The sequence below is a fragment of the Astatotilapia calliptera genome, chromosome 11, assembly GCF_900246225.1.
Source record: "Astatotilapia calliptera chromosome 11, fAstCal1.2, whole genome shotgun sequence".
Lineage (NCBI taxonomy): Eukaryota > Metazoa > Chordata > Actinopteri > Cichliformes > Cichlidae > Astatotilapia > Astatotilapia calliptera.
In genome coordinates this window covers 10619792-10646228 of record NC_039312.1, presented here as the reverse complement: position 1 = coordinate 10646228, position 26437 = coordinate 10619792, and the positions used below count along the sequence as shown (strand labels likewise).

The 26437-nt window shown below is 38.0% G+C and overlaps 1 protein-coding gene across 4 annotated transcripts in view; it reads left to right on the top strand.

The window, feature by feature from the left end:
- The window catches only part of LOC113032772 (RNA-binding motif, single-stranded-interacting protein 3-like), a 163156-nt gene that overhangs the window by 126824 nt on the left and 9895 nt on the right, over positions 1 to 26437 (top strand). For all 4 annotated transcript variants that reach the window (XM_026185864.1, XM_026185863.1, XM_026185866.1 and 1 more), the window contains 6 exons: positions 134 to 291; positions 1210 to 1289; positions 16595 to 16701; positions 21018 to 21061; positions 25089 to 25185; positions 26241 to 26291. In XM_026185864.1, coding sequence (XP_026041649.1) covers positions 134 to 291; positions 1210 to 1289; positions 16595 to 16701; positions 21018 to 21061; positions 25089 to 25185; positions 26241 to 26291 — 537 coding nt within the window. The remainder of the gene's footprint in view (positions 1 to 133; positions 292 to 1209; positions 1290 to 16594; positions 16702 to 21017; positions 21062 to 25088; positions 25186 to 26240; positions 26292 to 26437) is intronic.

Genomic DNA, 26437 nt, shown 5'->3' with positions numbered 1-26437 from the left:
CCTCCTTGGAAGCAAAATATGACGAAACGAGAGGTGGCTCAAGTCCTTTACACATTGCATAAACAGATGCATCTGCTCTTTCCTGGTTTGAATTGACACTGATTGTTCACCCTCTACCCCTCTCTCTTCACAGCAACAGGAGCAGGACCCCACCAATCTTTACATATCTAACCTGCCTGTGTCGATGGATGAGCAGGAGTTGGAGAACATGCTGAAGCCTTTTGGTCACGTCATTTCCACGCGGATACTGAGGGATGCCAATGGCCTTAGCAGAGGAGTTGGCTTTGCCAGGTACCGCAGGATACTTGGGATTCTTGAGTTACTGAGATTATGCTTTCCGCTACTAGCTTTGATTTTATTTAATTTTTTTAAATATTAGATATTACTGCACTGCCTTAAAGGTCACTGAGGGGAAAAAAATAACTTGTGAATTATCGACCATATGTTTATTCTGATTGCTATAATTACATATTAGGCACATAATAAAAAAAAATGTTAATATAATTACTATAATCCACATTCTTTAAGATAATTACAATGTGATCCTGAGCTGATTCGTTTCCATTTGCAGCTGAAGGTATTTTAGCTGTACAGATCCACTTTGAATGTATGTGTATACGGAGGGGGGGCCTTCTCAGTTGCATCCTAGAGTGTGTCAGTGATTAGAATGAAGTCGGCTACATTCAGGGTCACTGGCTACATGAACAAAACCCACGACCCACACAGTCATGCGTGTTCCCATCCCGAACACACACACAGCCTCTAACTCTTCAGTCACCGTCACCGTTTTGCTGTTCTCCACACACACAGAGACTGACACACTGGCTTTTGCTTGCCAAGCAGGCAATTAGTCATTGAGCTGTGATTGGGTGAGCAGAGCTGAATAGGGGCAGACAAAGAGGACATGACACACAACAGATCAGACTGAATGGAGCTTTTAAACTGGGACAAAGGAGAGGAAACCCCATAGAAAACAGACACACAAACACACAGACATGCACAGTCCTACCTAAGGCCTTTTTCTCAGGCATTCATAGATAACCAAGATGCATAAACCAGAAGGCACTTACAAGACTGCCCTTATATCTGGATGGATTACTTTTAAAGAACCTCAGTACCTTTTGTGCATGTTGAACTAAGCAGAATTGTAGCTTCTGTATTTTGTAGCAATTGTCCTAAAGTTCCTCCTCTTATTTTTCTTCATCCCAGGATGGAGTCAACAGAGAAGTGTGATGTGGTGATTCAAAATTTCAATGGGAAATTTTTGAAAACCCCTCCAGGCATGACTGGTAGGTGTCATTCTGAGACTGAGATTACAAATCCTGCCCGTAGACTCTGAACGTTATCCATCTTTGATAAAATTTCAATGTGTATTGTCGAGAAAAGAACTGTGTCAGAAAGCTGACAAAGTTGTGTGGTCACATTTATTTAATCAAAGTCAGCGTTATGGAGTTCGAAGTTTTCAGCAGTTTTTCATGAATTTATGGCAGGTTTTATCAGTTGCAGTCATGCTATAGCTGTATGCACCTTTTGGTATTACAATGTCAGTCTACATCCAACTCACGGTCAATGCAACTGATAAATCTTCTCTAATTATCTTCTCTCTCTCATGTTTTTTTCTCCCCCACTCGTTGAACTTCCTTGAGCTTATTTAGCAGGAAGATGTGAGTGATTAATTCTTTCTCTGAACAAGATGCAGACTGAGGCACACACGCAATGAGGCACATGTACAAACATCAGACAAGCAGCTCCCAAGGCAAACAATCTGTCTCCACATTTTCCCTCAATAAACAGCAAAAACTTGATGCCTTTTTAACTCTGAGCTGAAGACATTTGAAAAGGGTGGGGTGGAGGGATATCAGTAGATGTATAGGTGACATGAAAAAAGAGGAGAAAGAAAATGATCAGGATTTGACTGAGGATGTCACGGTATTTGAAGGGAAAAAAGCTCAGAGACAAGATTAAGATACAGAAAGATAAGGTATGGTGTACTAAAGGGAATTCAAAGACAGAGGGATTTGTACTCTGGCAGTACGGCACACACATGCACTGTGTATTGTGTGATATAGTTGTGTAATTTTATAGCAAATTAAAGATGTATCCATTCCCCCTTCTGTCTGCAGCCTCTGTCCGTCTTTGACAGAAAAATAACATCACAGCTCTTCGTATAAGAATAATTAATACAGTGAAAATCACAAGACTTTGCAAGTTGGTTTCCATGGCAAAGCTGAGAACACTTTTTTCAGATTATATGCTGTCAAAGTAATCACAGTTATAGATTGTTGCCTCGGTCCATTTAATCAAAGCTGCAAAGAGGAATCCCACAACGGATTATTATGTTAATAATTTATACATTTATTAACTTTTGCCCACAGTTAATGTGACAAATTGCAATATATTTAATGATACTTCAGTGTGTATTGATGCATATTTGAGTAACATGAAGCATTTTCATGCTAACTATGGATAAAATTATCATGCACAAAGTGAAAGGAGCTGCTCATATTACTAATCCAGTATAACACGCAAGTCTGTAGTCAGTCTTAAAACTGTAATATTTTCAGGTGCGTGTGCAGCCCACAACTTAGTTTTACTTTTTTTTTTAAAGCAGCTTTAAGTCGATTGGTTGGGACTGAACTTAAGTGCATTGCTAACTTCAGCAGGAACTATGCTTATATTTCTCTCTTATGCAGTGTTACTATAAAGTTCACCAAGTTTTTAGCCTCAATTTAGACGATTTTTGGATGAATTGAATTGACTTCTTTTAAGTTCTTTCCTTGATGAGCTGTGAATGTATGTTAGAATTTTTCTGTCAGTACGTCTGTTCTGTCAGTACGTCTGTTCTGGGTTTTTTTGCTCCTGAGTTTCTTTTCCTTGTCATTTTTTTTTTTTTATTTTAAGACTTCATTTTTTGTCTGTATTCTGTGTTGCTCATTTATTTTAATATTAGTTGAGCCATAGACTGGAGTTGATCCTTTATATTTTGTTACAAAAGATAATATCTAACCGTGCATAAAAAATCTGTCTCCCCTTAGTAAGCAAAAATGTTAAATATCAGCTCTGGGGTCTCATAGCCTCCCTGGGGCAGATACTCATTCAAACAAAATATCTACAAATAAACAATGTGTATGAGCGGGTCATTAAAATCCAGCTTCTCCAGCCTGCAGAGGCACTGCTGTGCATACTCTTTAACATTCACACACCTGCCGGTCTCCTCCTGGCCAAAATTAAAACGTCACCAGAGGGTTTCAGCGTGATTTTTAGTGTGATTTATGGCATGTTGAAGAAGGAAAGGAGAAGATGTCCTCTGCTTGCTCAGCAGTCCCCTGTTGGTGAATGTGTAACGTCTTGGTCCACTGCTGGATAGCTCTGTAAGTCAACAACATATCTGTAAGACTCAAAAAAAAAAAAAAAGGTTCTTTAGGGAGAAGAAAGTGGGTGTATACCTTGTCACTCTAATCACATCAAATACATACTAACCAATATCTCTTAGGTGATATTATAATTTTTGATTCGCTGTAGGTCAACATGATGAATATCACATGTGTGATCAACAATCATAGGTCAATTTAACAAATCTTTTTAAAAAGTATTATTCATACAGTTTTATCCAATATTAAATTAATATTTTTAAAGTATGTAAAATTGTGAGAAAGTCCTGTTTACTCATAAAAATGAGTGCAATTCCGAAGCAGTAAAGCACCAAGACAAGAAGGAAAGTGAATACTGCAGTGGAACGTATCAGCTTTTACAAGGTGATTGTACACTTTGAGTTCATAGTCAGCTCTTAGTTTACAGTGCAAGTCTTGCATTCAAATACAGTTGCTAAGTCCACCAAGTCACTGACCTCTACGCTGAAAGAGTGTATTGCTTGTTGTTGCCGGGGTTATCTACTCCGTTTACTCATTTTATACATCTGTTGTCTGTGTGTGCGCACATGTGTTTGGATGTGTACAGAATGCTTAAATTTTACTGCACTCCCACACCGCTGAAATTGGGAGAACCCGTCCGCCTGTGTACTCCTCCACAAAAGACTTTGACACACATACTGTGCTTATTCGTTTAATACTTAAGAACAAAGTGTCTCTCCAGAGCCAGGTTTTGTAGATTTATGTTCTGTGTCACTGACAGTCTGTAACATTTCCAAAGATGCTGCTGTGACATTATGACAGGCTTTTGTACTTTGTTTTGTTGTTTGTCTGCTTATTACTTATACTTGTTGCCTTAAAAAATGTTATCAAAGGTTAAAGCATCTATGCTGGTGCAGAGTAGTCAACAATATGCATGCATGTCACTGAACGAGGATGTTTGTGGATTTTTGCCTGTATTTCTCTGATTCATACCACAGTCTCTGCTTCTTACACACAGCCAACAGTAATATTTAACTCTTAAGCTTCAGAATGAATGCTTACATTGATCACATGACCAGGACTTCTGTTAGCCCGTTTTACCATAAAGTTTATCGATTTTTGACTCCTATTTTTTTTTGTTTATACTTTGGTCTCGCTCTATTTACATTTCATTTAGAATGTCAAAGAGTCTGGGTTTGCAGATCAAAAAGATGTTCATTGCTATTTTACCAGAGAACACACAGGGATGTAGTGTTTAGCACTATCACCTCACAGGAAGAGGATCCTTGGTTTGAAACTTGTGGTTGATCTCAAGGATCTCTCCCAGTTATTGTGCAGTAGGGAACCACACCATTAAGACACAGCACAGAATATCAGAAGCACAGCAGGCATCTGATATGACACTGATATGACTGCCATGGCATGAAAGGTGGATGTGGTTTGCAAAGTGGCTTGCAGGTGAATTTTTTTTAAATTACTTAAATTATATCTCTGCTTCACAGATTAGATTCCTTAGGTATTTATTAAGTTGTAAACATCTTTACCCCTAATCATCAGCCACAAATTTGAGATTCTCATCTAAGATGTAAATTAAGTGCAGACAGTAGGTGTTTGCTCTGTGTTAACATTTGATAATGTTATGTCCCCATACTGTGAGGTGAAAACATAATTCTGTTTCTACTTCTTCTTCCTTATCCCTTTATATTAAAGCTTGACATGATTAAACTTTAATAAATGTTGACAAATTTAAAATCAGTGCTTATTTAAATAAAAATAAATGTAAAGAAATCTGAAGACCATTTCAATGTTGACTTCAAACACTGTTTCCTTTGGTTTCAGCGGTGGAAGTCTTTCCTCTCTCAACACACTATTCACATCCTAATCGCTCACTATTTGTACTGGTCCAGTGACATTTCTTGTTCACTCAGTGGTCACCCCCCCCCCCCCCCCCCTCTTTTTTTTTTCTCCTTATCTCATCTTTCACTGTGTGTCTTCCTCTTGGACTGTTTGATATGGCGTATACTGTTGTAGTTTTAATAGCTCTATTTGTCCTGCCTTCCCGTAATGATAAGGCAAACGGGACAAGAATGAACCAAATCCAAATCTGAGTTAGCATGTTATCATTCAGTAGTTTTTATAATAATCAGAGAGCTTTAAAAATGCATGGAGCCTTAAATGTCTCGTAAGATCATGAGGCATTAAGTCCCTATTCACTGGTGAAGCGGCTCAATGCTTTCATAAATGGAAACTGAGTTTTATTTGATGTTCCTGATAATAGAGGAAAAACTGAATGATGCTTTACTGAGAAAAAGATTGTGTGGAAGTATTGCACTGTGAGACTTGTAATCTTACATATGGTTTTTTTTCAAGGCACTGTTTAACACTCAGACACAAGTATGGGTATAAAAATGTGCTGCTTTTGAAACTGAGACCAAATAACAATGATGCCATCAGGTTCTGATATTTGCAAAATATTTGCTTCCATCTTTGCATAATGCCTCATTAAATACATCTCAGCCTCAATACATTTTATTCTTATGTGACTAAAAGGCTGTTTCATATTAGTAAGTTGAATACGTTCACATTTTGTTCCCTATGTCTGTTAATGTGTATGACAGTGGAGTTAACATCCCTTTTTATTCTTTTTTTTTTTTCTCCTTTCATTTTGACTCCATTTGGTTGTTTGTGTTATTGAACATTTATTTAACCCTCCTTTACTTTTTTGCCTACCTTTTTTGACCTACCTGGCTGTTTTTTGCAATTTGGTAACAGTGTTACAAATACATACTTATTTCAGCCTCTTGTGGATTCTTCATTTAGCCACATTTGGGGACTGGATCCCATTTTCCAACTGAGCGACTTCCTATATTTGCTAATGGATTGGATTTTATTTTAAATAACTTTTTTCCCATTTGAAGGATTTGTTCCCACTCATATGATAGACCCCTTATTGTCTTCATAAGCCAAGTCTTTCTACTTGTCTAAAGACTGATGCGTGGCTTAGAAGCATCAAAGCTAAGATCAATATAATTTTCTGCACCTAACCAGGTATATCGAGAATAACCTTTCATCCTTCCTCATACTTTTCTTTCCCTCCTTTTTCTTCCCATGTGTCCCTCTAGCTAGAGCTGAAATAAATGTATGTTTGCCCTGCTGGAGTTTGAACAGTTTCTTTAGTGCCCTACCGCAGTTTGCAATATCCCACAGCTTCAGCAACTGGTAACAGTATGTGATTCACTGTTCACAGTACAAGCCACCCACCTTTTTACCTATGAACAAGTCCTGTTGGCTGAACATAAAATGCCACAGATTGCAAACTTTATTTCAGATCAATAAAATACTTTTTTTTTCTCAACCCCACTGCATTCACCTAAATACAGACACAATCAGACATGCACATTCAGGCTGGACTTAAATCTTACTGAGATGCTGTGGCACGAACTTAAACAGGCAGTTCATACTCAAACTTTTCACTGTGGCTGAATTCAAACAATTCTGCACAGAAGAGTTGGCCTATACAGTGATGTGAAAGACTTATGTTATTAGGTTTAGGAGGCAATTATTTTTATTTTTATTCATGCACTATATGTTTCTGATATTGTTGCCATTTTTTTCCTTTAGTTGTGTTTTTGCATTGGATGGATAACATGTTGCAATGGTTGTATTTAACAGAAGAAAACTGTAGTCAAACAATTGCACGGTGATTGCTGCTGCAAGTCTTAACTAATGAGTACAAATAAATCCCCGGTGTGTGTGTGTGTGTGTGTGTGTGAGTGAGAGAGTGAGAGAGTGAACAGGCACTTGTATCTTCTGACCACTGTAATGTTTCTCTTTCCCCTGTAATTACTTTCCCTTATCATGTAGCTCTTGGCAGGTACTTGCTTAGTAACACTGAGTTCTAGTAAAACAAACACACACTGACACAACAACACACAAATCATAGTAGCTCAGTGTGTGGGTGGCTTGGTCCTTTTAGTTTTGGTTGTTGAGTAGTTTAGTTTGCACATTGTTCAGAAGGATGCAGGTGAGAATCACCTAAGAATGACAATAAAGCAAAAACAAAGGATAAATGTAAAAACCCTAAAAGTTGACAAATCAAATAATTTGTTAGTTTTGTTCAAAATAACACACAACTCTTGTCTTGCAGTTTAAAAGATTTTTTTTTTTTTTTTGCACATACAAAATAGCCAGTTGCAGTTAAAAACCAACTCAAAGTGAAGTCCAGATAGTAACACTAAGAATTCAAGCTTTTTAGTGAAAGGACTGAGGTCCTGTGGTCTTCTCTGCAATAAAAGGATCAGGCCTAGTATAATTATGAAGTTTAAATGATAACCCTGTTTGCAGAGAGTAATTTGAAATACTTGAATTAAAAAGAAATTAAACAAAGGTGTAATTTGTAAAACAGTTTTAACATTATGTGCAGCTTCACTCTGTGAATGCCTCCACAAAATAATCCTTAAGAACATATGATTTCATCCAAAAGCTACTTCAGGGGGGCAGTTTAGAGAAAGAATATATATACACAAGTTTTCACAGACTGACTTTGCTCAGATATGCTGCTCATAGTAAAAACTCTTTGAAAGAAAAAGATCTATGACTTTTTTACTGATAGTACACTGTATGGATAAAAGTAATGGGCTTTAGCTCTTAATTCAGTTGCTTTCACATGGTTACAGACTCAAACCCCTACCAGTGCAGTCTGCTTTTACAAGCATTTTTGAAAGAATGGGTCACTGAATATAAGTGTGGTGCTGAAAGAGGATGGCACTGTTGCAATAAAATTGTGACATTTCTTCTCTTATTGCATAATCAATTTTAAGTGGTGTGAGTGCTATGTTAAAGTGTTTAGGACCTACAGTAGCTTAGCCATAAAGTGGCACACCACGTAGAGTTACACGATCACCAAGTGCTGAGGTGCTTCAAACCACCACAGCTGCCATCAAGATTAGCAACAAAAAAACTGTGTGCAGAGAGCTTCATAGTTTCAATGGACGAGTATGAACATGTAGTGTAGTTTAACCCGTAAGATGGACAGTAAAAATATATGCCTCCAACCAAGAAAGTACTGGGATCGAATCCACTAGCCAGCTGTGACCTTTCTTTATGGAGTTTACATGGTTGGGTTTCTTCCAGGTTATCTGGCTCCCTCCTACAGTCCAAAGATATTTGTGTTAGGTGTGTGTGTGTGTGTGTGTGTGTGTGTCCCATTGTCTCTCAGAAGTGTAATACTTCCAAAGTCTGGTGACCTGTCCGGTGCCTTCTCTCGGCTCACAGCTCAGCTTCAGCTACACTGCAATCCTGAATTTATAAACCTAAGAAAATGAATTGATTACTATTGTTAGTAGTAGTAACAGTATAAGGGAGGGATTTGACCATGTAGTTATTTAAATGATAGCTCTACTAACTAGCTACAAGGGATTTTTCTCAGTGGTTTCTTAAATTGCTGGGGCAAGCTCCTACACAGATTCTAATTAAAGTCATTCATGCCTCCCCCTGAAACCTAAGAAATTGAGCTGAGAGTTCTCATACAAAACTATATTTCTCCTATCTGCCTGCTCTATGCTTACAAGGAAAAAAGCCTTAAGAAAAAAGAATGTTGTTTTGGTTAAGGGGCTTCAAGTTACTCCTGAATTCAGCAATTACATTTTTTTCTTGTCAATGGATTAGAATTGCATTTTATTGCATCACCCCCATGTCCTGTTAAAAATAAATAAATAAATAAGATAACAATCTAAACCAAATATCCAAGCATTTGTTTATGACAGCGTTGGGTAATTTGATATGCCCAAAAGGATCTGACACAGCTGTACCCAAATTCATCATAAATTCATCACATTGTGTCTTATAGAGCGAGGAGTGCGAACATTAGGGGTCAAACTAGCAATTAAAAGTGTCCTCCTTTCTTTTAAAGCACCCTTGTGAAATACAACAGATTGTGGAAACGAAGCTGTGAAAGCAAGCTGAATAATTAATGCGGTGCACCACTTTTATTTGCTTTTCCTACAGGTAATCTTGTCTCTTGATGTATTGCACTTGTTGACCCCTGACTGAGTGGCGGCTAGATTCACCTCCCTGGAATAAATAACATTCATTGGTTGTCATTATCATCTTCACTATTTATGACTTGTCACGTTGTGCTCATGAATGAATATAAAATGATTTGCAAAGTGTATTGTGCATATTTTTTCCTCCCCAGGAGAAATGCATGATATCATAATTCTGCTCATTCAGGCGTCTCCTGAAACTAGTACATTACAATATTACAATTTCATATTTTTCTTGAATTTTTTTTTTTTTATATAGTGTGTTGATAATGCAGTGATTTACATTTCTTTTGCTTTTTTATATTGTATATTCTAGTGCTACACACAAGTACTGGTAGGGGCAGTAAGTCATTAATTTTGCTATATTTGCTGTGTGTGTCTTACCACAATCACTTACAGATTAGAAATGATAAGAGACCCATTTAATATTTTGGAGGTAAGACATTGTCACTGGCTATCTATTTGGAGGTAAATCAATCTTTTAAACTTGGTGCTCCATTGAAATTCTGGTTTGCAAGACCAGTTTTACAAATTTGTGCTTACCGTATTAAAAAAAATAAATAAATACATCAGTACATCCATGGACAGCCTTTTTTAATAACTTACACTAAATGAATATTCTCTTGTGGAACAGTAAGTATCCCATGGCCCTCATAAGCCATTATTGCCCCCTTTATGAGATTAATAATATTTTGTTGTAGCCATTTGCTCAGGCAGAAGCTTTCTGAAATTCCTTCAGTTGTGAAATATTTGAGATTTTTCTTGTACGTACTGCTTATTTTGAACCTCCATGTAACATTTCTATTTAAAGTCCATGCTTGGAGAATGCCTTTTCACAACCTTACGTTTTATCTGTTTGAGCTGTTCGTAGGATCGTTATGCTATTGAAAGGGCCACTTTTGGTTTGATATCAATTGTCAGACAGATAGTCTAACATTATCTTCAAGTACTCTGTGATATGCATGTCAGTGACAGCAATTTATGCGGTTCCACGGGCAGCAAAGCAACCCCAAACTATAACATTTCTAAAGACATGCTTGCTGTTTTTCTCCTAATAAGCAGTGACCTACGTCACACATGTTAACAACTCACCCTTTATTGTTCTGATCAGAGTTGGTGTGGACCTAATAGTTTTGGTGAACTTTGGGTTTATTTTATTTATTATTTATTTGTTTTATTGGGAAGCAAAATGCTTTTTGCCTTATATACCTTTTGTGCAACCCACCAGTTGCAAGTTACCCATGTCGCAGTTTTGTGATTGCTTTGTTTTGCAGGTTCTAATTATACGAATTTTAGAATCAGAAAATAATTTTATCCCAAGTTGTGGTTTAATGCTGACCACTTTTAACTGAACAGTTTACATCTGTACTTATTGTCACGTAATGTTTTTGTTATGTGCATAGTGAGTTTTAGCAGTTTTCCCAACTTCCAGCATCATTACATGCTGATGGACATTCATATGTTCTATTCCCTGTTAAAATAACAAGTTGGAAAGTAAAAGTTTGCATTTCTGTTTCATGTCACCTTATTTTGTAGACACTGTTGCAAAGAGGATCGAGCATTTGTTTAAATAAATGAGATGTAAAAATTGTCAACAGTTGTCTACAGGATGATATGAACGCCATTGGCTCTGTGCTCCTTCACTCAAGCAGGCACACACTGACACAGCCATAAAATCATAAAAAGTTCCTCGAGCAAATTACAAGCCAAGCAGCTTGGCATAAATCGACTCTCCACTGGAAGCAATGGGGATATTTTTTTTCTAATTAAAAAAGCATGATGGAAAAAAATAACTAGGATCTTTTTATTGTTACGTTGTTAGTTGTTCAGCAGATGTCAATCTATAGATACTCATGTGTGAAGCAGTTTGTCCAAGTTTGGGTGCTGCTTCTGGTGTTTCTCTCTCTGTCCGGTAATCAGGAAATGGCAATGGATTGCGCTACATTAACCAGGCACAGTGTTGCCTACCTCCTGGCAAAACTCGACTCTTACCAGAAACACCCTGTATATACTGCACATACAGTTTCAATCAATGCAAAATATAAATATAAAAGTATAAATCCAGGCTTTTGACATAATTGGATTTGCTTAGTTTCCACAGTTCCAGTAAATCTCACTTGTGTTTTATGGTAGTTTTGTTCTTCTTTATTTTTGTTTGTTTGTTTGGCAGAATTATGAAATCATTGATACCTGAGGTTTAATAGGGTTAAACTCCAGGTATCCAATGAGATGGCAAAAGTGAACAAAAATCTATTAAAAACAGAAACTGCTTCTGAAACTCTCCAATTTGTTTCCCCAGATTAATATATTCAACCCCTGCAGCAGCTCCATAGCACTGATGCAGCCAAATCGGTCTAACTTTACTGATGCATATGCATTTGCAAACGGTGGCCCACAGCAGCTGGCCGGTGTTTAATGTTTGAGTCATTTCATAAGATCAGGTATATAAACAGCTGACAGCAAAAAATGTTTTACATTTTTAAGTCTGTGTGGATAAAATGTGTGCTGCTTTCAGGGCCTTAAAATAAACACAATTAAATAAGGTCACTGCAACTCCTGTAGTTACCTCACAGGAATATCTTGTTGTCATGTTGCTGCTTTGCTTACTGGATGTTGCTGTTAGGAATATCAAGAACGTTAATGAAGAAAAACCAATCCAGAAAAACTCTGAGATTAAAAGATTGTTTTTCATCCTTTAGCAGCCAGCTGTCACATCTATGGGTGACGACATCTAAGCTTTACAATTCTCCATTCTCATGTTTAGGTACTTGTTTTTTTAATTACTAATTCTAACAATAAAAGAAACTTGTTTTCATCTGTTGTGCCAGAAAACAAACTGTGCTAAAGCTGGAAAATAAAAAGAAAGTTTCAAAACACACATAATTAATGTATAATTATTTTCAATCAACTGATGTTTTTGTCTTTATAGAACACAGACAAAGTATCGCAAATATAAACTTGACAAATTATCTGCCATCAATAGCATAGCCTTCTGTCTGTCACAGCTGTGAGCGGAAAAAAATAACAAATAAAATAACAAATGCAGCCTTTATTTTTAAATTGAGTGCCACTGTTAATGGTAGATAGCTTTTCACATTAAAAAATAGAAATCACAGGACGCGTGTCTAATAAGAAATAACTTATAATTTATGATTGTATTTTTGTTAGTTATTATGTCTAATCAAAAATATAAATGTGATATTTTTTAACTATTTTTGATCATAATTGATTATAATAACTTTAAACTTAATGTGGTAGGTGAACTGACGTCTTCCACTTTTCTTTTCCCCCCAAATATCTTCAGTCCATCCATTGTTGCATCCGTGTGACTATCTGTGATTTTAGTAAAAGTAAAGGTCATTTAATGCATGAAGCAGAGCGGGTAAAAGACAAGAATTGATTCAGAAAGATGAAAAGCAAAGGATGACAACAGAAGGCTACACCATGTGACCTGTTGGACAAAATCAAGTTAACATAGTTGAATGAAAAAGTTCTTCTAAATGTGTTATAATCAAATGGAAATGTGTCTTTATATCATTACCCTTAGAGTGCCCGTCATGGCCCCAGGCATTCTAAAGAGCTCTCATCTCAGTCTTTAAGCTCTAAATGGTTTTCTCCACTGAGAATACCTCTTCTCATTTTTCACTTTACTTAGATGAAGAAATATTTTTCTTGAAGTAGGCAAGATAATTGCATAGTTTATTCTGGCATTCATAATGTTAGTCAGTACCAGCTTCAAGATATTGCAATTTGCAGTTGGATTTTGTTGTTGTTTTGCTTTTCTTTAAAAAAAAATCGATACTACACACATTGATGCTGATTTGACTTTCTTTGCCATTTTATCCTATTTGACAGTAATTTCAGAGTGCCAGCTTATAGCCTCTTCAAAGATGCATCAGTGAGTTAAAACCTCACTTTGTGGATATATTAAAATAAAATAAAAAAACAGAGGCATTGCATAAAAGTATGCGGCTTGTTAGGGGTTAAGAGTGCATAAAAGTATGTGACTTATTCAGTTTGAGGGTTTAGAGTAGTCTTTACCAGCTGAATAGAAGACTTGTCCCAACAGTTTGCCTCTGCTGAAGCAGTATAGCACTTCAGAGTTTTTGCATCCTAGAAAGAAATTACATTTGCCTTGGTGGCTGTGACAGATTGACAGTTGCATGTGGAAATGTTTGGACAGTGACAAAATTGCTCTGTATGCCAACACAACATATATAAAGTTGAGATGCAACCTCGAAGAATAGTTCCTAGTGCTTTCAAGGGCAATATGCCCTCGGTAGAGTCTTTTAACCTCCTAAGACCCGAACTCTTCCATGGCATGCATTTTTAATTTCTCTTTGATATTTGGGCTGATTGGGACCCGATGAATGTAAAAACAAAGAATTACCAGATTTTTTTTTTTTTACCTGATTTTTGTTCCTAAGAAAAATGAGAGCCACATATAAGGATATTCGTTTAAAATTTTGATAGAACAGCAGCAGTATAATGTCTTCGTAAGTGGATATCAGGCCCTAGTAGAGCAAAATTAAACATTTTGGTTTAAATAACTTAAAATGTGATGTCCACATATGTGGACGCCAGGTCCTAGGAGGTTAAGGCACATTGGGCCTAGGTGATGAGCCAGACCCCTACAAAGAAGAAAACCTCTGGGTACTGGGAGCCCCGTTCTGGAGCCAGGTCTTGGGAGTACCCCACAACTCTGGCCGGATGGCTGGCCTTAGCCTTTAGATTTTTGCCCACGTCAAAGGTGCTTCTGGATTAATTTTTTTTAACAGATTGTCTAAGGACAGCGATAAGTGGAGACTGTGTTGGGTTAGGTGGTCTTAGGATCTCATTTCTGCTTTTTTTTTATTATGGTTCTGTTGTCTTTATGAAGCAAATACCTCACTGCACTGTAGCACCTCACGTCAAATAAGAAGCGCTTAGCATGAGAATAAGCATAAGTGTGATGCTGTGGTACTCGATCAGAAAGGTTGGAGTGCCCACTCCTGGTCCAGCTGGGAGGAAGCCCTGGGGTTGAGCCAGGATACGCGGGAGAGATTGTATCTCTTTGGCTTGGGAATGCTCCGGTTTCCCCCAAGGAGAGTTTGGGGAGGTTTCTGGGAAGAGAAAAGCCTGTGCATCTCTGCTTAAATTTCTGCCTCTGCAGCACCTGTATAAACAGCAGAAAATTGATGTATGTATGGATTTAACCGAAGAACATATTTAAAGCTATATTTCAAGAGTTCGGAAAAATTACATTCAGTTACCTAGATTTAGTTGGATGAATTAACATAATCATTAATAATATGCAAATTTTTAAGACTTTAAGAATCTATTGCCACGAGTGAATGCTTGGGCACTGTTGCCTCAGAGCCAGAGCTCTGGGTTCAACCCTCTCTGCTTGTATACATTTTCTGTGGGTGAGCTCATTTCAGTTACCACTGGGGAGAGAATAAAACGAAATAACATGCCAGGTTAAATCTGCCTATGTCAGTCCTGGACAGTCTCACAAAAAGATGGCGTTAATGTCAATTTTACTTCCTAGTTAAACAAAGGTTAAAAAAAAATACTTGGAGTCTGTGAACAGCAGTAATGGGTTTGCCCCTTTGCCAGGACTTTACTTCAGTTGTATTTGTTGGCGGGTCTTTCTTGTTTGATCTTTGTCTCCTTTAGGGTAAATACAAGCTTAATGGCTTTTAAATCATGGAATATTTTAAATATATACACTACCAGTCAAAAGTTTGGACACACCTTCTCATTTAATATTTTCTTTCTTTCTTTTTTCTACTTTCTACATTGTAGATACTTACTAAAGACATTAAATACATGAAGCAAGATATATGGAATTATGGAGCAAAGAAAATTTTTAATAAATAACTCTAAATTTGTTTTATGTTGTAGATTCCTCAAAGAAACTGTCGGACTTCTCTCAATGACTTTTTTTTGACGTAGTCATCTGAAACGGTTTTCACTTCAGATGTGCCTTATCAGGGTTCACTTGTGGAATTTCTTGCCTTCTTAATGGGGTTGGCACCATCAGTTGTGTTGTGCAGAAGTCAGCCCTATTTGAATGTTAGAATTCATATTATAGCAAGAACCAATCAGCCAAGTAAAGAGAAACAACAGTCCAAGAGTGTGCAATGCAGTGATCAAAGCAAAGGATTGATATTTTGAAGAATCTAAAATCAATTTTGTTTTTGTTTTTTACTACGCAACTCCATATGTGTTCATTCATAGTTTTGATGCCTTCTATGAGAATCTACAATGTAAATAGCCATGCAAATTTCTTTACTTAATCAGTCAAATATGTGAAGCAAAATGCTGGTTGTGAAGGGTACATGTTTTTGGCTGCAGTTGGTTAAACTGCAGCTGGAAAGTCTAAGAAATATGCCCTAGCATCACAGTTGCCATAAAACAGATTAGCGTCTGTTTATCCTCTAAATAGACAAGGCATCAGATATCTTATTTGAGTGTCCTGGTTCATGTTATGGTAATATGTTTTAATGTTAAGACATGTGGCTTCTGAAGCATTTCCCAGAAAATGAAGTAACTGTCCACTCCTGCTTGCTTTCTAACCATTTTTAAAGATATGCCTTTAAAGTAAATCATAGTAAACACAGACTTTTAGTTTTTCTTTGGATAATCCTCTCACAATCTGACAACTTCCTTCTGTTCACAAACCCTGAGGGTATATTCAGTTTAAGCTTGGTGAACTTAGACATGGAAGGTCACTGTAAGTTAATCTTATTTGTAACCAAACATTTCTTCTTTCTCTCATCCAGGGAGGGACAGTATTTTCTTTGGAGGACTTACAATTGCAGTCTGTTACCCATGGGTCAAACTACGTGGAGTTATTTAGCGTATTAAGTATGCCTGTTTGGGTTGCTGTTTGAACCTCGCACACCATGCACTATTGATTAGCCTGTGGCTTTGTTCCTACGTCAGCGTTGCTGTTTTGAAAGCATGGTTGAAGGGGCTAAAAAGAGATGGGGTGATAACTAGTGTTGTGTAAATGTTTGGATTACGGGTGGCTGAGATAAATCTAAGAGCTGAAGTGCTGCTTTCAGGACCAACTAACTTTTAGTTTATTTAAGCTGTAGCATAAAACACTTTAAGTGTAATCTTTTAAATTTAACCTAAAACATATAGTTTGACTTTCTCCTACTTATAAGGTGATTAATCTATAAATGTGTTTGTCCTTGTCTCACTCTATAGCTCCCTCAGAGCCTTTGCTGTGCAAGTTTGCTGATGGAGGCCAGAAGAAGAGACAGACCCAGGTCAAATATCCCCAGAATGGACGATCGTGGACACGGGAAGGAGAGGTGAGGCTTAAAAATATATTTAATCATCAAAAAAAGCTCCCTGGGAGACTTCATAAAATATTCTCTTGGCCTGCTGTCAAATATAGTCTCTTGCTTTTCTCAATTAAAATGAAAAAACAAAACTGAACACAAGTCTACTGAGAGGACTTTAAAAAGAGAAATTACAGTTATCAAAAAAAATCATTTACACTTCTTTCAATTAAGTTTTATAGCTGAAGGATAACATTTCTTTTATTATAATAGTCAAAGAAATGAGTGATTATGCACAGCGGTGTCCATATTATGTTTTAGGAAACGTTACAGTTGTAAATCATCTATTCTAATAATTTTCAATATGCGGCTGATGCTCCCTTTGACTCCATTTTTTTTTTTTCTTCAACATACCGCAGAATTTAAAATCATAATAGCTTGACAGATCCCCCTCCTCTCCGTGGGGTCATTATCCACTTTCATTTCTAGTAAGGCACTGTAGGTTCAGTTAGAGATGCTGCTGACAGTATGAAAGCTGGCACACAAAAAGGTTGTTAAATTTAAAGTATAAGGTTTCTGTAAGGTCCCAATTGCAAACTTGTTTTTGCTTTTGTTGAAACTCCCACCTCCTGTCCGTCATCTTCAGAAGAAATGAAACCTTGTGCAAAGGATTGAAAGCAGATTGACTGTTTCACAATGCAGAGAGTTCAAAAGTTTTTAGTGTCAATACCAAAGCTTTAATTTACAGAACAAGGGGAAGTGAATAATAATGCTGCCACCCACACACCCCGGTGCAGTTTTTAACAGTTTCCCAGTGTTCTCGTTACACGAAGGTTGGGAAAGAGCAGGGTGGTGGAGTGAAATGAAATGGAACCAGGCTGAAACTATGCACTGTAACAAGAGGCGCCGCAATGAAAACAAGATGTTGCAGTGTTTGACCTTTGCTCATGGCTGTGTGGAGCAGGCACAGATTGCAGCTTTAGTCTTTTTGTATAAGAGCAAACGTGTGTGTCATAGCCTGGCTTATCATTGGCCGAAAGGCTGGGCACACCCTAAACAGGTCACCAGTCTGTCACAGGGCTAACACAAAGAGATAAACAACCATGCACACTTCATTTTACCAACTGTGGAAGTGAGCCACAGTATTTGGAGAGAACCCACACAGGGACAACATGCAGGGAGAACAGGCTGCCAAACCCAGGACCGTCTTAATGTGATGCCACAGTGCTAACCACTGCACCACCATACCATCAATTTTGGTGGTATTTTTTGTAATGTGTCATCAACTAGGAATGGGAGTTAAAAAAACAAACAAACAAAAAAAAACTCCAACTGAATAGTATAAAACATAACTCATAAAACAGTCAGAAATGAGCAAAGTCTGCTGGCCAAGGTTAAACATCCCTGCAAAAAATGCATCTGCCTTTAACCACCACAGTAAATACCTTAATCACATTATTAAAAAGCTCAACTTAAATGTATTCACAATTAAATGTGTGGTATTTTGCACAGTGGATTTCACATATGCAGTGCCATTGCTTGGAGAGTGTAGCTAAATGAGCAGTTAAAGCACATACAGCCTTTTTTCAATGCAAGTTAACGTCCACACAGCTTTGCAGAAATGGGTAAAGTGAATATGTCATTTTATTCAGATTTCGCTTAAATACAGGCATTCATTTGCTAGATAAAAATACTATGGAGCTGTGCCGGTTTTGTATGTCTTAATTTCCAGAGCACTCTCATTCCCAACGTGTAAAATACAATTTGTCACGTCCCAATGCATCTCGTAGTAACCTGAAAGGTAGCCTTCCACTTACTCCAGATTCTCAATTGAATCCAATAGAATGGCACTCGCGGTGGTAACACGTGCCGCAGCTGTCTACCTCTAACCTTAACCTAAAGCCTATCAGGTAGTGTTTTCCAAAGTGATTCATGAACACAACGAAAAAACATATGTGCATGTATAGATTCATTCAAAACCACTGTCATGCCTCTGAACGCCTAACATACCGACGATTTGTCACATGTCAGTTTTCCGTTAACGTACTTCCCTCTTGTCAATGTCTGTGTGAACTTGAAATAAGTGATGACTGCTTTCAGTGAGACACCTCACACATTTGTCTGTGGCACACGTCGTGACAAGCCCCGCTCGGCCCTGAAGCATCTCTTCAGAGGTTTATGCATTTGTCAGAGCCAGGCCTCAGAGTCCAGGCTGACTTATATAAACTAATACTTCTGCTAATAGAGACATCTGGCCAGGGAGATGCTTTGAGGTGCTTCACTGCCTACTTATCTCAGTCAACTCATTCTGATACGAGTCTGGCCTTGGTACGGTGACGTGAATACGTGCGTTACACATGTAATCACACGCTTACAGAATTTGTTTTGGAAAATGGATAAGGGATACGCATGTAGCTGTGTAGCAGCACAGAAAGAGATTTGCTGTTAGATGAATGCAAATCCCTGGAGTTGATCAGTTTTTCTATTTGGTGTCTAGCAGTGCTTTTTGTTGCTTCTGGAGTCTATACCTACCTACCCAGCCTAGGCTTGGCTAAAACAGTGTTTGTGGAAAAACCAAACACTGAGCTGGGTTCAGCATCAGGGCACCCTTTCAACTCATGTGCCAATTTGGAGAGAAGAGCCTTGTGTAGAATGTAGAGTAAGTACAAATGACTTGTGCAGGGCCGATAGATGGTGATAGGGTGGTGACAGAGTAAAAAAAAAAGATTAGGAGCAAACAGTTGTTTTAAGTCTGGTCCAGAATTGCCAAGAGGTAGTCAAGTGGAAGCAGATCTTATTCAAACCTCAAAGAGAAGCCCAGCCTCAATCATTTGAACATGGTAGAAGGAATGAGACAGACAGAAACCACAAAGGGGCTAGTGTCACTGATAAATGCTTGGCTAAACATATTTAGTCACTATTTAATAACAGCTTTATGAAGGGAAGAAGGGACAGAGGGAATATAGAAATATACTAATATAATGCTGTTGGGGGGAAAAAAACCTTTAACTCAAAAAATGGATCAAAAAGAAAAGTTTGGGCTGCTTCAGTGAGTAGTTTGAGTGCTTTTGGCAATTTTTGAGTGTGTGTGTGTGTGTGTGTGTGTGTGTGTGTGTGTGTGTGTGTGTGTGTGTGTGTGTTTTATTGCTATTATATAACATTATCTTATTTGCCACTGAAAGAGCCACATTCATCCATACAGTACACACACTGGTACTCTACTTTGTGACAGTTTGTGTAGAAAAAATCTCTTACACTCTCAGGCACACACACAGATAAAATGTGTGTTAGGAACATGGGGGGCGCTTCCCAAAAACACTTAAACTTGGACTAGAGAAGGCTGGGATCAAACAACTGGCCTTCTGAGCAGATGTCACTTACCTCCTGAGCCACACCCTTCTTATGGACTTTTGAGTAATCTCTAACTTTCCTATGTTGGGCTGTTACCTCCATTAATGCCAATCAGCATGGATTTGTTTGACTTAGGTGGTAGTGCAACTTCTTAATGTCTTGTTTATTTATTTGAATGCTCCTCAGGATAATCAAACATGGTATAATGTGAACTGTTTTTTGTAAAAGAAAATAAAGTACCATAAAACTTCTATCCATCCATTCTCTTCCACTTATCCTTATCAGGGTCGCACTCATAGAAGCAATTTAGAATTATCAATTAACCTAACCCCAATAATTGCATGTCTGTGGACTGTGGAAGGTAGCTAGAGTACCTGGAGAGAACCCACGTAAACCCAGAAAAGCCCAGCCAGATAGTGGAGTTAAACTCATACCATAAAAGTTGACTTTTAAAAACCTTTAAGGAGAAACGGTAAAGAAAATCTAAAGCGTTCCACTGTCTTTGGTCTGCTAAAATTTAGAGTCAGTTAGAACTGGGAACTTATTTTGTTCCTACCTATTTTATATAGTCATATACCACATGCAACAATCGTCCCTCACTGACCTTCATGTGTTTGATTTTGTTGAGCATGTTAAATAAAACGACTGCACTTATAAATGGCTCTTTTGCTCAAAGGCAATTATTCCAAATAATTTTATTGTACATAAGAGCTTTTAGCTGGCTTATTTTGGAGTCTTTAGACTGCTTATCTATTGTTCATGCAATAGGTCCTTATATCCCAGTCACTTTTGAATTTTGTGTTTTTTGTACAACGCTCTTGTATAGTTTGCTTTCTCTGTTCATTACACATTATAACGTACAATAGCTATATCATACTTTATTGTTTATTTAGTTGTATAGAGTAGCTGTATATGTGATAAAGACCACAAACACAAATTGGTTAAAAAGGCAAGTCATGTATTTAACATTTCGGTGTATGTGTTTCTTTCTCCAGAGTGGTATGGCGTTGACGTATGATCCCACAGCGATGCAGAATGGGTATGTAGAAAGTTTTTTTTTTTTTCTTTTACCTCTCGCACGAACAACCTCGATCTAAAGAGTGTCTCCAAACTTGACTTTTTACTTACATTGTTACACGCAGCCTGTTCAAGAGTGACAGTATAAAATCCTCCTAAGATCAGTGCACTGAAACATGGCAACAACCTGCAGAAATATGCACAAGAGCACCTGCATGCAAACGAGAGGGTCACACATAACACACATTAACCCATATACCTGAACTGATACAGAACACACATACTATCTGGCGTTCGCTCTTATTCTTACACCTAACTGATGCAGATGGAGCATTTATTTATGCACCTATGCATACAAGCTGTCAGAGTTGTAGGTTTTGATTGCAGACAGGAAGATGGGCGTTGTTGCAGTGCTGCTGTAATACTTTCGTCAGCCGAGGCTATCTGCAGTGCTCCCAAGTTGGTTGAGGAGAGCAGAGTGCCTGCCTGTTTCAGGGGGAAATTGGAGATTGGTGTTGTCTGGTAGGAATGCTGCTGGTGATGTGATCCCTGGAGATGCTTCCCTGCAGCTCTGCACTCTTGTTCTTCTCCTCCTTTTGTCAGATTGGTCCGCCACTTTATACCTTAAAGCCACTCTTTCTTTTTTCTTTTTTTTCTAGTTCATCTGAAATTATACAGTCCTTTTTCTTTTCACTGTTTTTGACTTGTTTCTTGCCCTCTCCACATTGTTTTGTATTGCTCAATTCTTCTCATTCGTTCTGTTTTCAAACAGCTGCTTTGCTTTGAGTCGTCTTTGGTGTCTTTCGGTGCGAGTGTGCTCATTCGTGCATGCATAAATGGGCACTCTCACGCAAGCATCTGTGTGCTTGCTGTGTGTAAGCCCTCTCCAACCTCTCTTCCGAGGTCATCGTAGCTCCTTCCGGCGAAGCACTAAATGACTGTGAAATGCTAATGCAGCTAATTAGAGAGGCAAAAAGCAGGGAGGGAAGTGGGTTGAATAAAAATGGAGGGCCGAGTAGGGTCAAGAGGAGGGCAAAGGCAGAAATAAAGTCAGTCCAAGGAGAGGGGAAAGGTATGAATCAATTACAGGTTTCACTGTGAGCTTGAGGACAACGTTTTTTTTGTTTTGTTTTGTTTTTGGGTTATTTTAAAGCATCCATTGCCAGACACACATTGTTGGAAAGCTTATAGTTTGTCTTATCTTAACCTACTTTTGCTTATTCTGAATCTACTAGCTCCCATTAAGTGTATCTCCTGTCTTTTTTCTTGCCCTTTTTTACTTCCCTTTTCCATCTATAGGAAAAGTCACTGGGGTCACCACTAAATCACTCAGTAATTTTTCAGTGTAAACGCCTGACAGGGCATTAAATCACACTAGGGATCCACAGAGGCTTTAAAATTCAGTCCTGTAATAATGTTCTGTTTGCAATTACATGTTTAGTGCATTGTTTAAATAGCAGTGCCGGGGTCCCCATTGACAGTTGGCTGCTCAGGGCTAATAGCCTACATCAATAACCTTGGGTCTGTCCTCTGCCTTCTGCTTCTCTCTCTTAATACACATCAGTCTAATGAAAATACAATAAACACAATCAGAAAACCACATTGAATAACCTGGCCCTGTCACCTCATTTGTATTCATCAGTGACAGTAATACAGTATCTGTAATGCAAGTCATTTATTAACTGTACAGTGAAAAAGATGGATCCATAGCACCGCATTGTGTTTTTCTCTTGATTCTCATTCATGACAAGCAAGTTCCAGTTTGTACTCCAGCTTATCTACATTTATTTAAACCCTGCAATATAATGTCATGTCCAAAGTTGGAATATGCAGTTAATCTAAGGCAAAAAAGAATTGGAGACATTTTTGAAAGTGAGTTGTAGCTTAGAATAGCCATCATTAATAAATAGTAAACTGTAAAACTACTTGGTTAGATCTCTGAATACATGGTTGTTAAAAGGCCAATAAAACATTAATAAATTGGAGTTAATTTAAAATCAGTCTATGACTATTTGCAAACCTTATTATCACACCAAGAAATTTGATTTCATCCACCTTTTCTTTGTTCCATCAGTAATAACACCAAACTTCACATTTTTACTGCTATTTCTTAAATATTTTGTTTTGTGTATGTTCAAAGTTATTCCATTGACATTAAATCATTGTTTAAATTTGACTGATTCATTGACAATAGCAACAATGTATGTAACTTATTAGCAGGACAGTGATATCATAAGCAAAATGTACATATAGATTTTTTTTTCTGAATTACGATTACCATTCATGATTAAAATGAAAAGTTCAGGACCTAGCATCGATCCCCGTCCAACTCCAACTGTACATATTGTTTTCTCGTAAATAACTCTGGAACCAATTATAGGCTATACCTCTGATGCCATAGAGCTACAATTCAGAAAACAAAATACTGGGGTTCACAGAACAGTCTTTTTCCTTTTGCACATATATTTTCTATGAAATCTATACTAGCTATTTCTGTAGATCTTTGCTCTTTCTGAAGCTGTACTGATTTTCACTTTGCAACAATACGACTAATGTTTGCTTGTTGCACATGGTTAAAAGTAGACAAAACACGTAATCGAGCCGCAGATGAATTAGAACCAAACCTGCCACAAATTTCTTTTTCTGGTTCAACAGAAGTGAGTCATGTTGTGTTAAAAGAAATAAATGAACAAATAACTGGCGTGTCTCTATTATATATGTACAGCTACTACTTAGGCCTCGGCACACCAAGTAGGGCATAAAAATCCAACAGGGAGACTGAATGTCTGTGAGAAGCACAATCACGCTCTGCAGCTTATCGCAGGCAGTTGGGAACCGGCTGCATGCACAAGCCTTGAGCCGCAATAGTTTAAAAATATCTGACGCTTTACATCTCGCAGTTGAGGTTCAAAACTGCTCATGCCGTCACTGACTGAACAAATGTAATGTGAAACAGAATGTGCAATAACAGAACAGGTGGGTACCTCAGGAACCCATTTCACCCTTGAAATGAGATGTGTGCATGTGTCGCAGGCGACTACCACCACAGTCCTCCTAGGTTTTTCTGTCTTTGGCTGAGCCCCATTGTCATCTCCGTGCATGGGCTATTACTATATGTTGTGCTCACTGCGGATTTTAAGAAATATTATGGAGCGACCTAACAGTAGTTTGAAGTTGCCTTTTAAAAGTAAATTAAAAATGAGTTTGTCTTTTTATTCAGGTAATTTTCTTCCCTGATTGAGAAACACTTGATATGTGGCAAGTACCTTTTTTCTACAATCATGGCTGTGTTAGAGATGGATAGGGTAGGGCTTCGCTTTCTGTCTCTGGCCCTTGGTTTCCCCTCCCCTCACTGGCTCCATTATTCAGTCAACAGACACTTCGGGATCGATCGGGCACAGCAACACGGCTTGGCGGATGAAACATGTCCTCTCTAGGTACACAATGATAAATAAAGCACTGCGAGCCACAGCATTCTACAGCTGCAGAGCTGAGGGGGTGAAATGGGGGGAAAAAGAGATCAAAATGAGAAGGGCAAATAGAGGCATAGGAGAAGTGAATAGATTATAAAATGCAGATGTTACAGATGCAACCGATGGGAAGTAGGGTGTGCGTAGGTGGAAACATAAAGAGCAATACTGAAGTATTTCACCCACTCACACATTAAGGTAATAATTCATTATTATGCGTAGCAGTGGTGCAGACTCCTTTGTAACATGATGTGTAGTCTGGTGCGGTGTCAAGTCTCATTCTAAGATGTCTTTGATTGTGCTACATAGAGTGAAGCTGCAATATTTATTGTTTCCATGACAGCCTTGATGATGTCTGATCCATTTTGTCAGTGTTGTCTTGAAGTGTACTGGGTAGTTCAAAACAAACTGAGACAAAAGCCTCATTTTCAGCATTACATGTGGTTATGTAGGGTGAGCTGAAACTGCAGAGAAACCTCTGGATTGTTAATACACGCGTTTGGTTCCCTCCCAGGTGATTATTAGAAGTTAGATGATGTGGACAGTCAAAATTAAAATGTATGTCTTGTGCTTTCATAGGTTCTACTCTTCTCCATACAGCATCTCCACGAATCGGATGATTGCTCAGACATCGATCACACCCTTCATTGCTGCCTCTCCTGTCCCCACATATCAGGTGAGTTTAACCTCTCAGAAGTTTGATGAGTGCCGTGGCCTACTTAAAACCAGAAAATCCCATTCCTGACTCTATGTAGAGTAATTCCTGGATGTACAGGTGGAGTTTGTCATACTTAACCAAAGATATGAACCCAAAATGAAGTTATCAGCTCTGTAGAATCAATGCAATTCTTTGTCTAGCAATGATAAAATGCAGGCTTACGTTGCAGAACTCCTCCTATCCATCTCCCATTCTTGAGCACAAATGCTGCTTTTAACTCTCAGCTCTCATGTGTCGCACCCGTTCTCTTCCACACACAAACCATATCAAGTTATGTCAGAGCTGGCTGGCAGCTGCTGTACCCAAAAACAAGATGGAGCTCTAGAGCTCTATAAGAAAGCCAAATTCAAAGACTCATGACTTAAAGTATCATGCTTTATAGGGAAAGAAAAAACATTACCTTTCATTGTTTTAACTCATCATTGACAGATGTAGGTAAGAGATCATACAGATGCAGGTACAGAATGCATGCATACAACAATAACGCATGAGACAAAGGGACCCTCAGAGACTCATTTCTGCCTTCAGTTTGTTAGAGTTGAGCGGTCGGAAGGAGAACAAGATGAAAGTATGATTTGTGGCCAACTTAAGCTTTGATGATGAAACCCTCACTGTGAAGCAGTAATTGTTAAGACTGTTTTGCTCTCTGTGGTCTTCATATCCTTTTATAATTACGACAAACTTTCTGTATAGTGGACCCTTAGTTACTGCTGTAATATTCTTTAAGACGTGCTGCCGCTGGGACTGAGGCTCTGAAATTGGCTTGTAAAGGCTTGAGATAATGATTAATTTTCTTACTTCTCTTCTTTGGTTTTCTCACTTTCACTCGCTTCCTGTCATTCTGTCTTCCAATTGTCATTCTCAATGTTCTCTCTTCCTCAATTCTTTACCCACTTACAACAATCTTGCTTTTGATCTTTCCTTTCCTCTCATCTCGTCATGACCTCCCCTCTGCATCATCCTACTCGTGTCCGTCCTCTCCTTCTCCCTTCCCTTCTCTTCTCTTTCTTCAGGTTCAGAGTACATCTTGGATGCCACATCAACAATATGTTATGCAACCTACAGTAAGTTTTTAAACCAACATTTCCTTTGTTTTTAAGCCTCGTTCTGTAAAGTCTTGTTCTCTATTTTCCAACCCTTTTCACTCACTCCTTTATTTATTATATATAATAAATGTACACATGCTGAGTGTACAGCATGTGTCAATTTT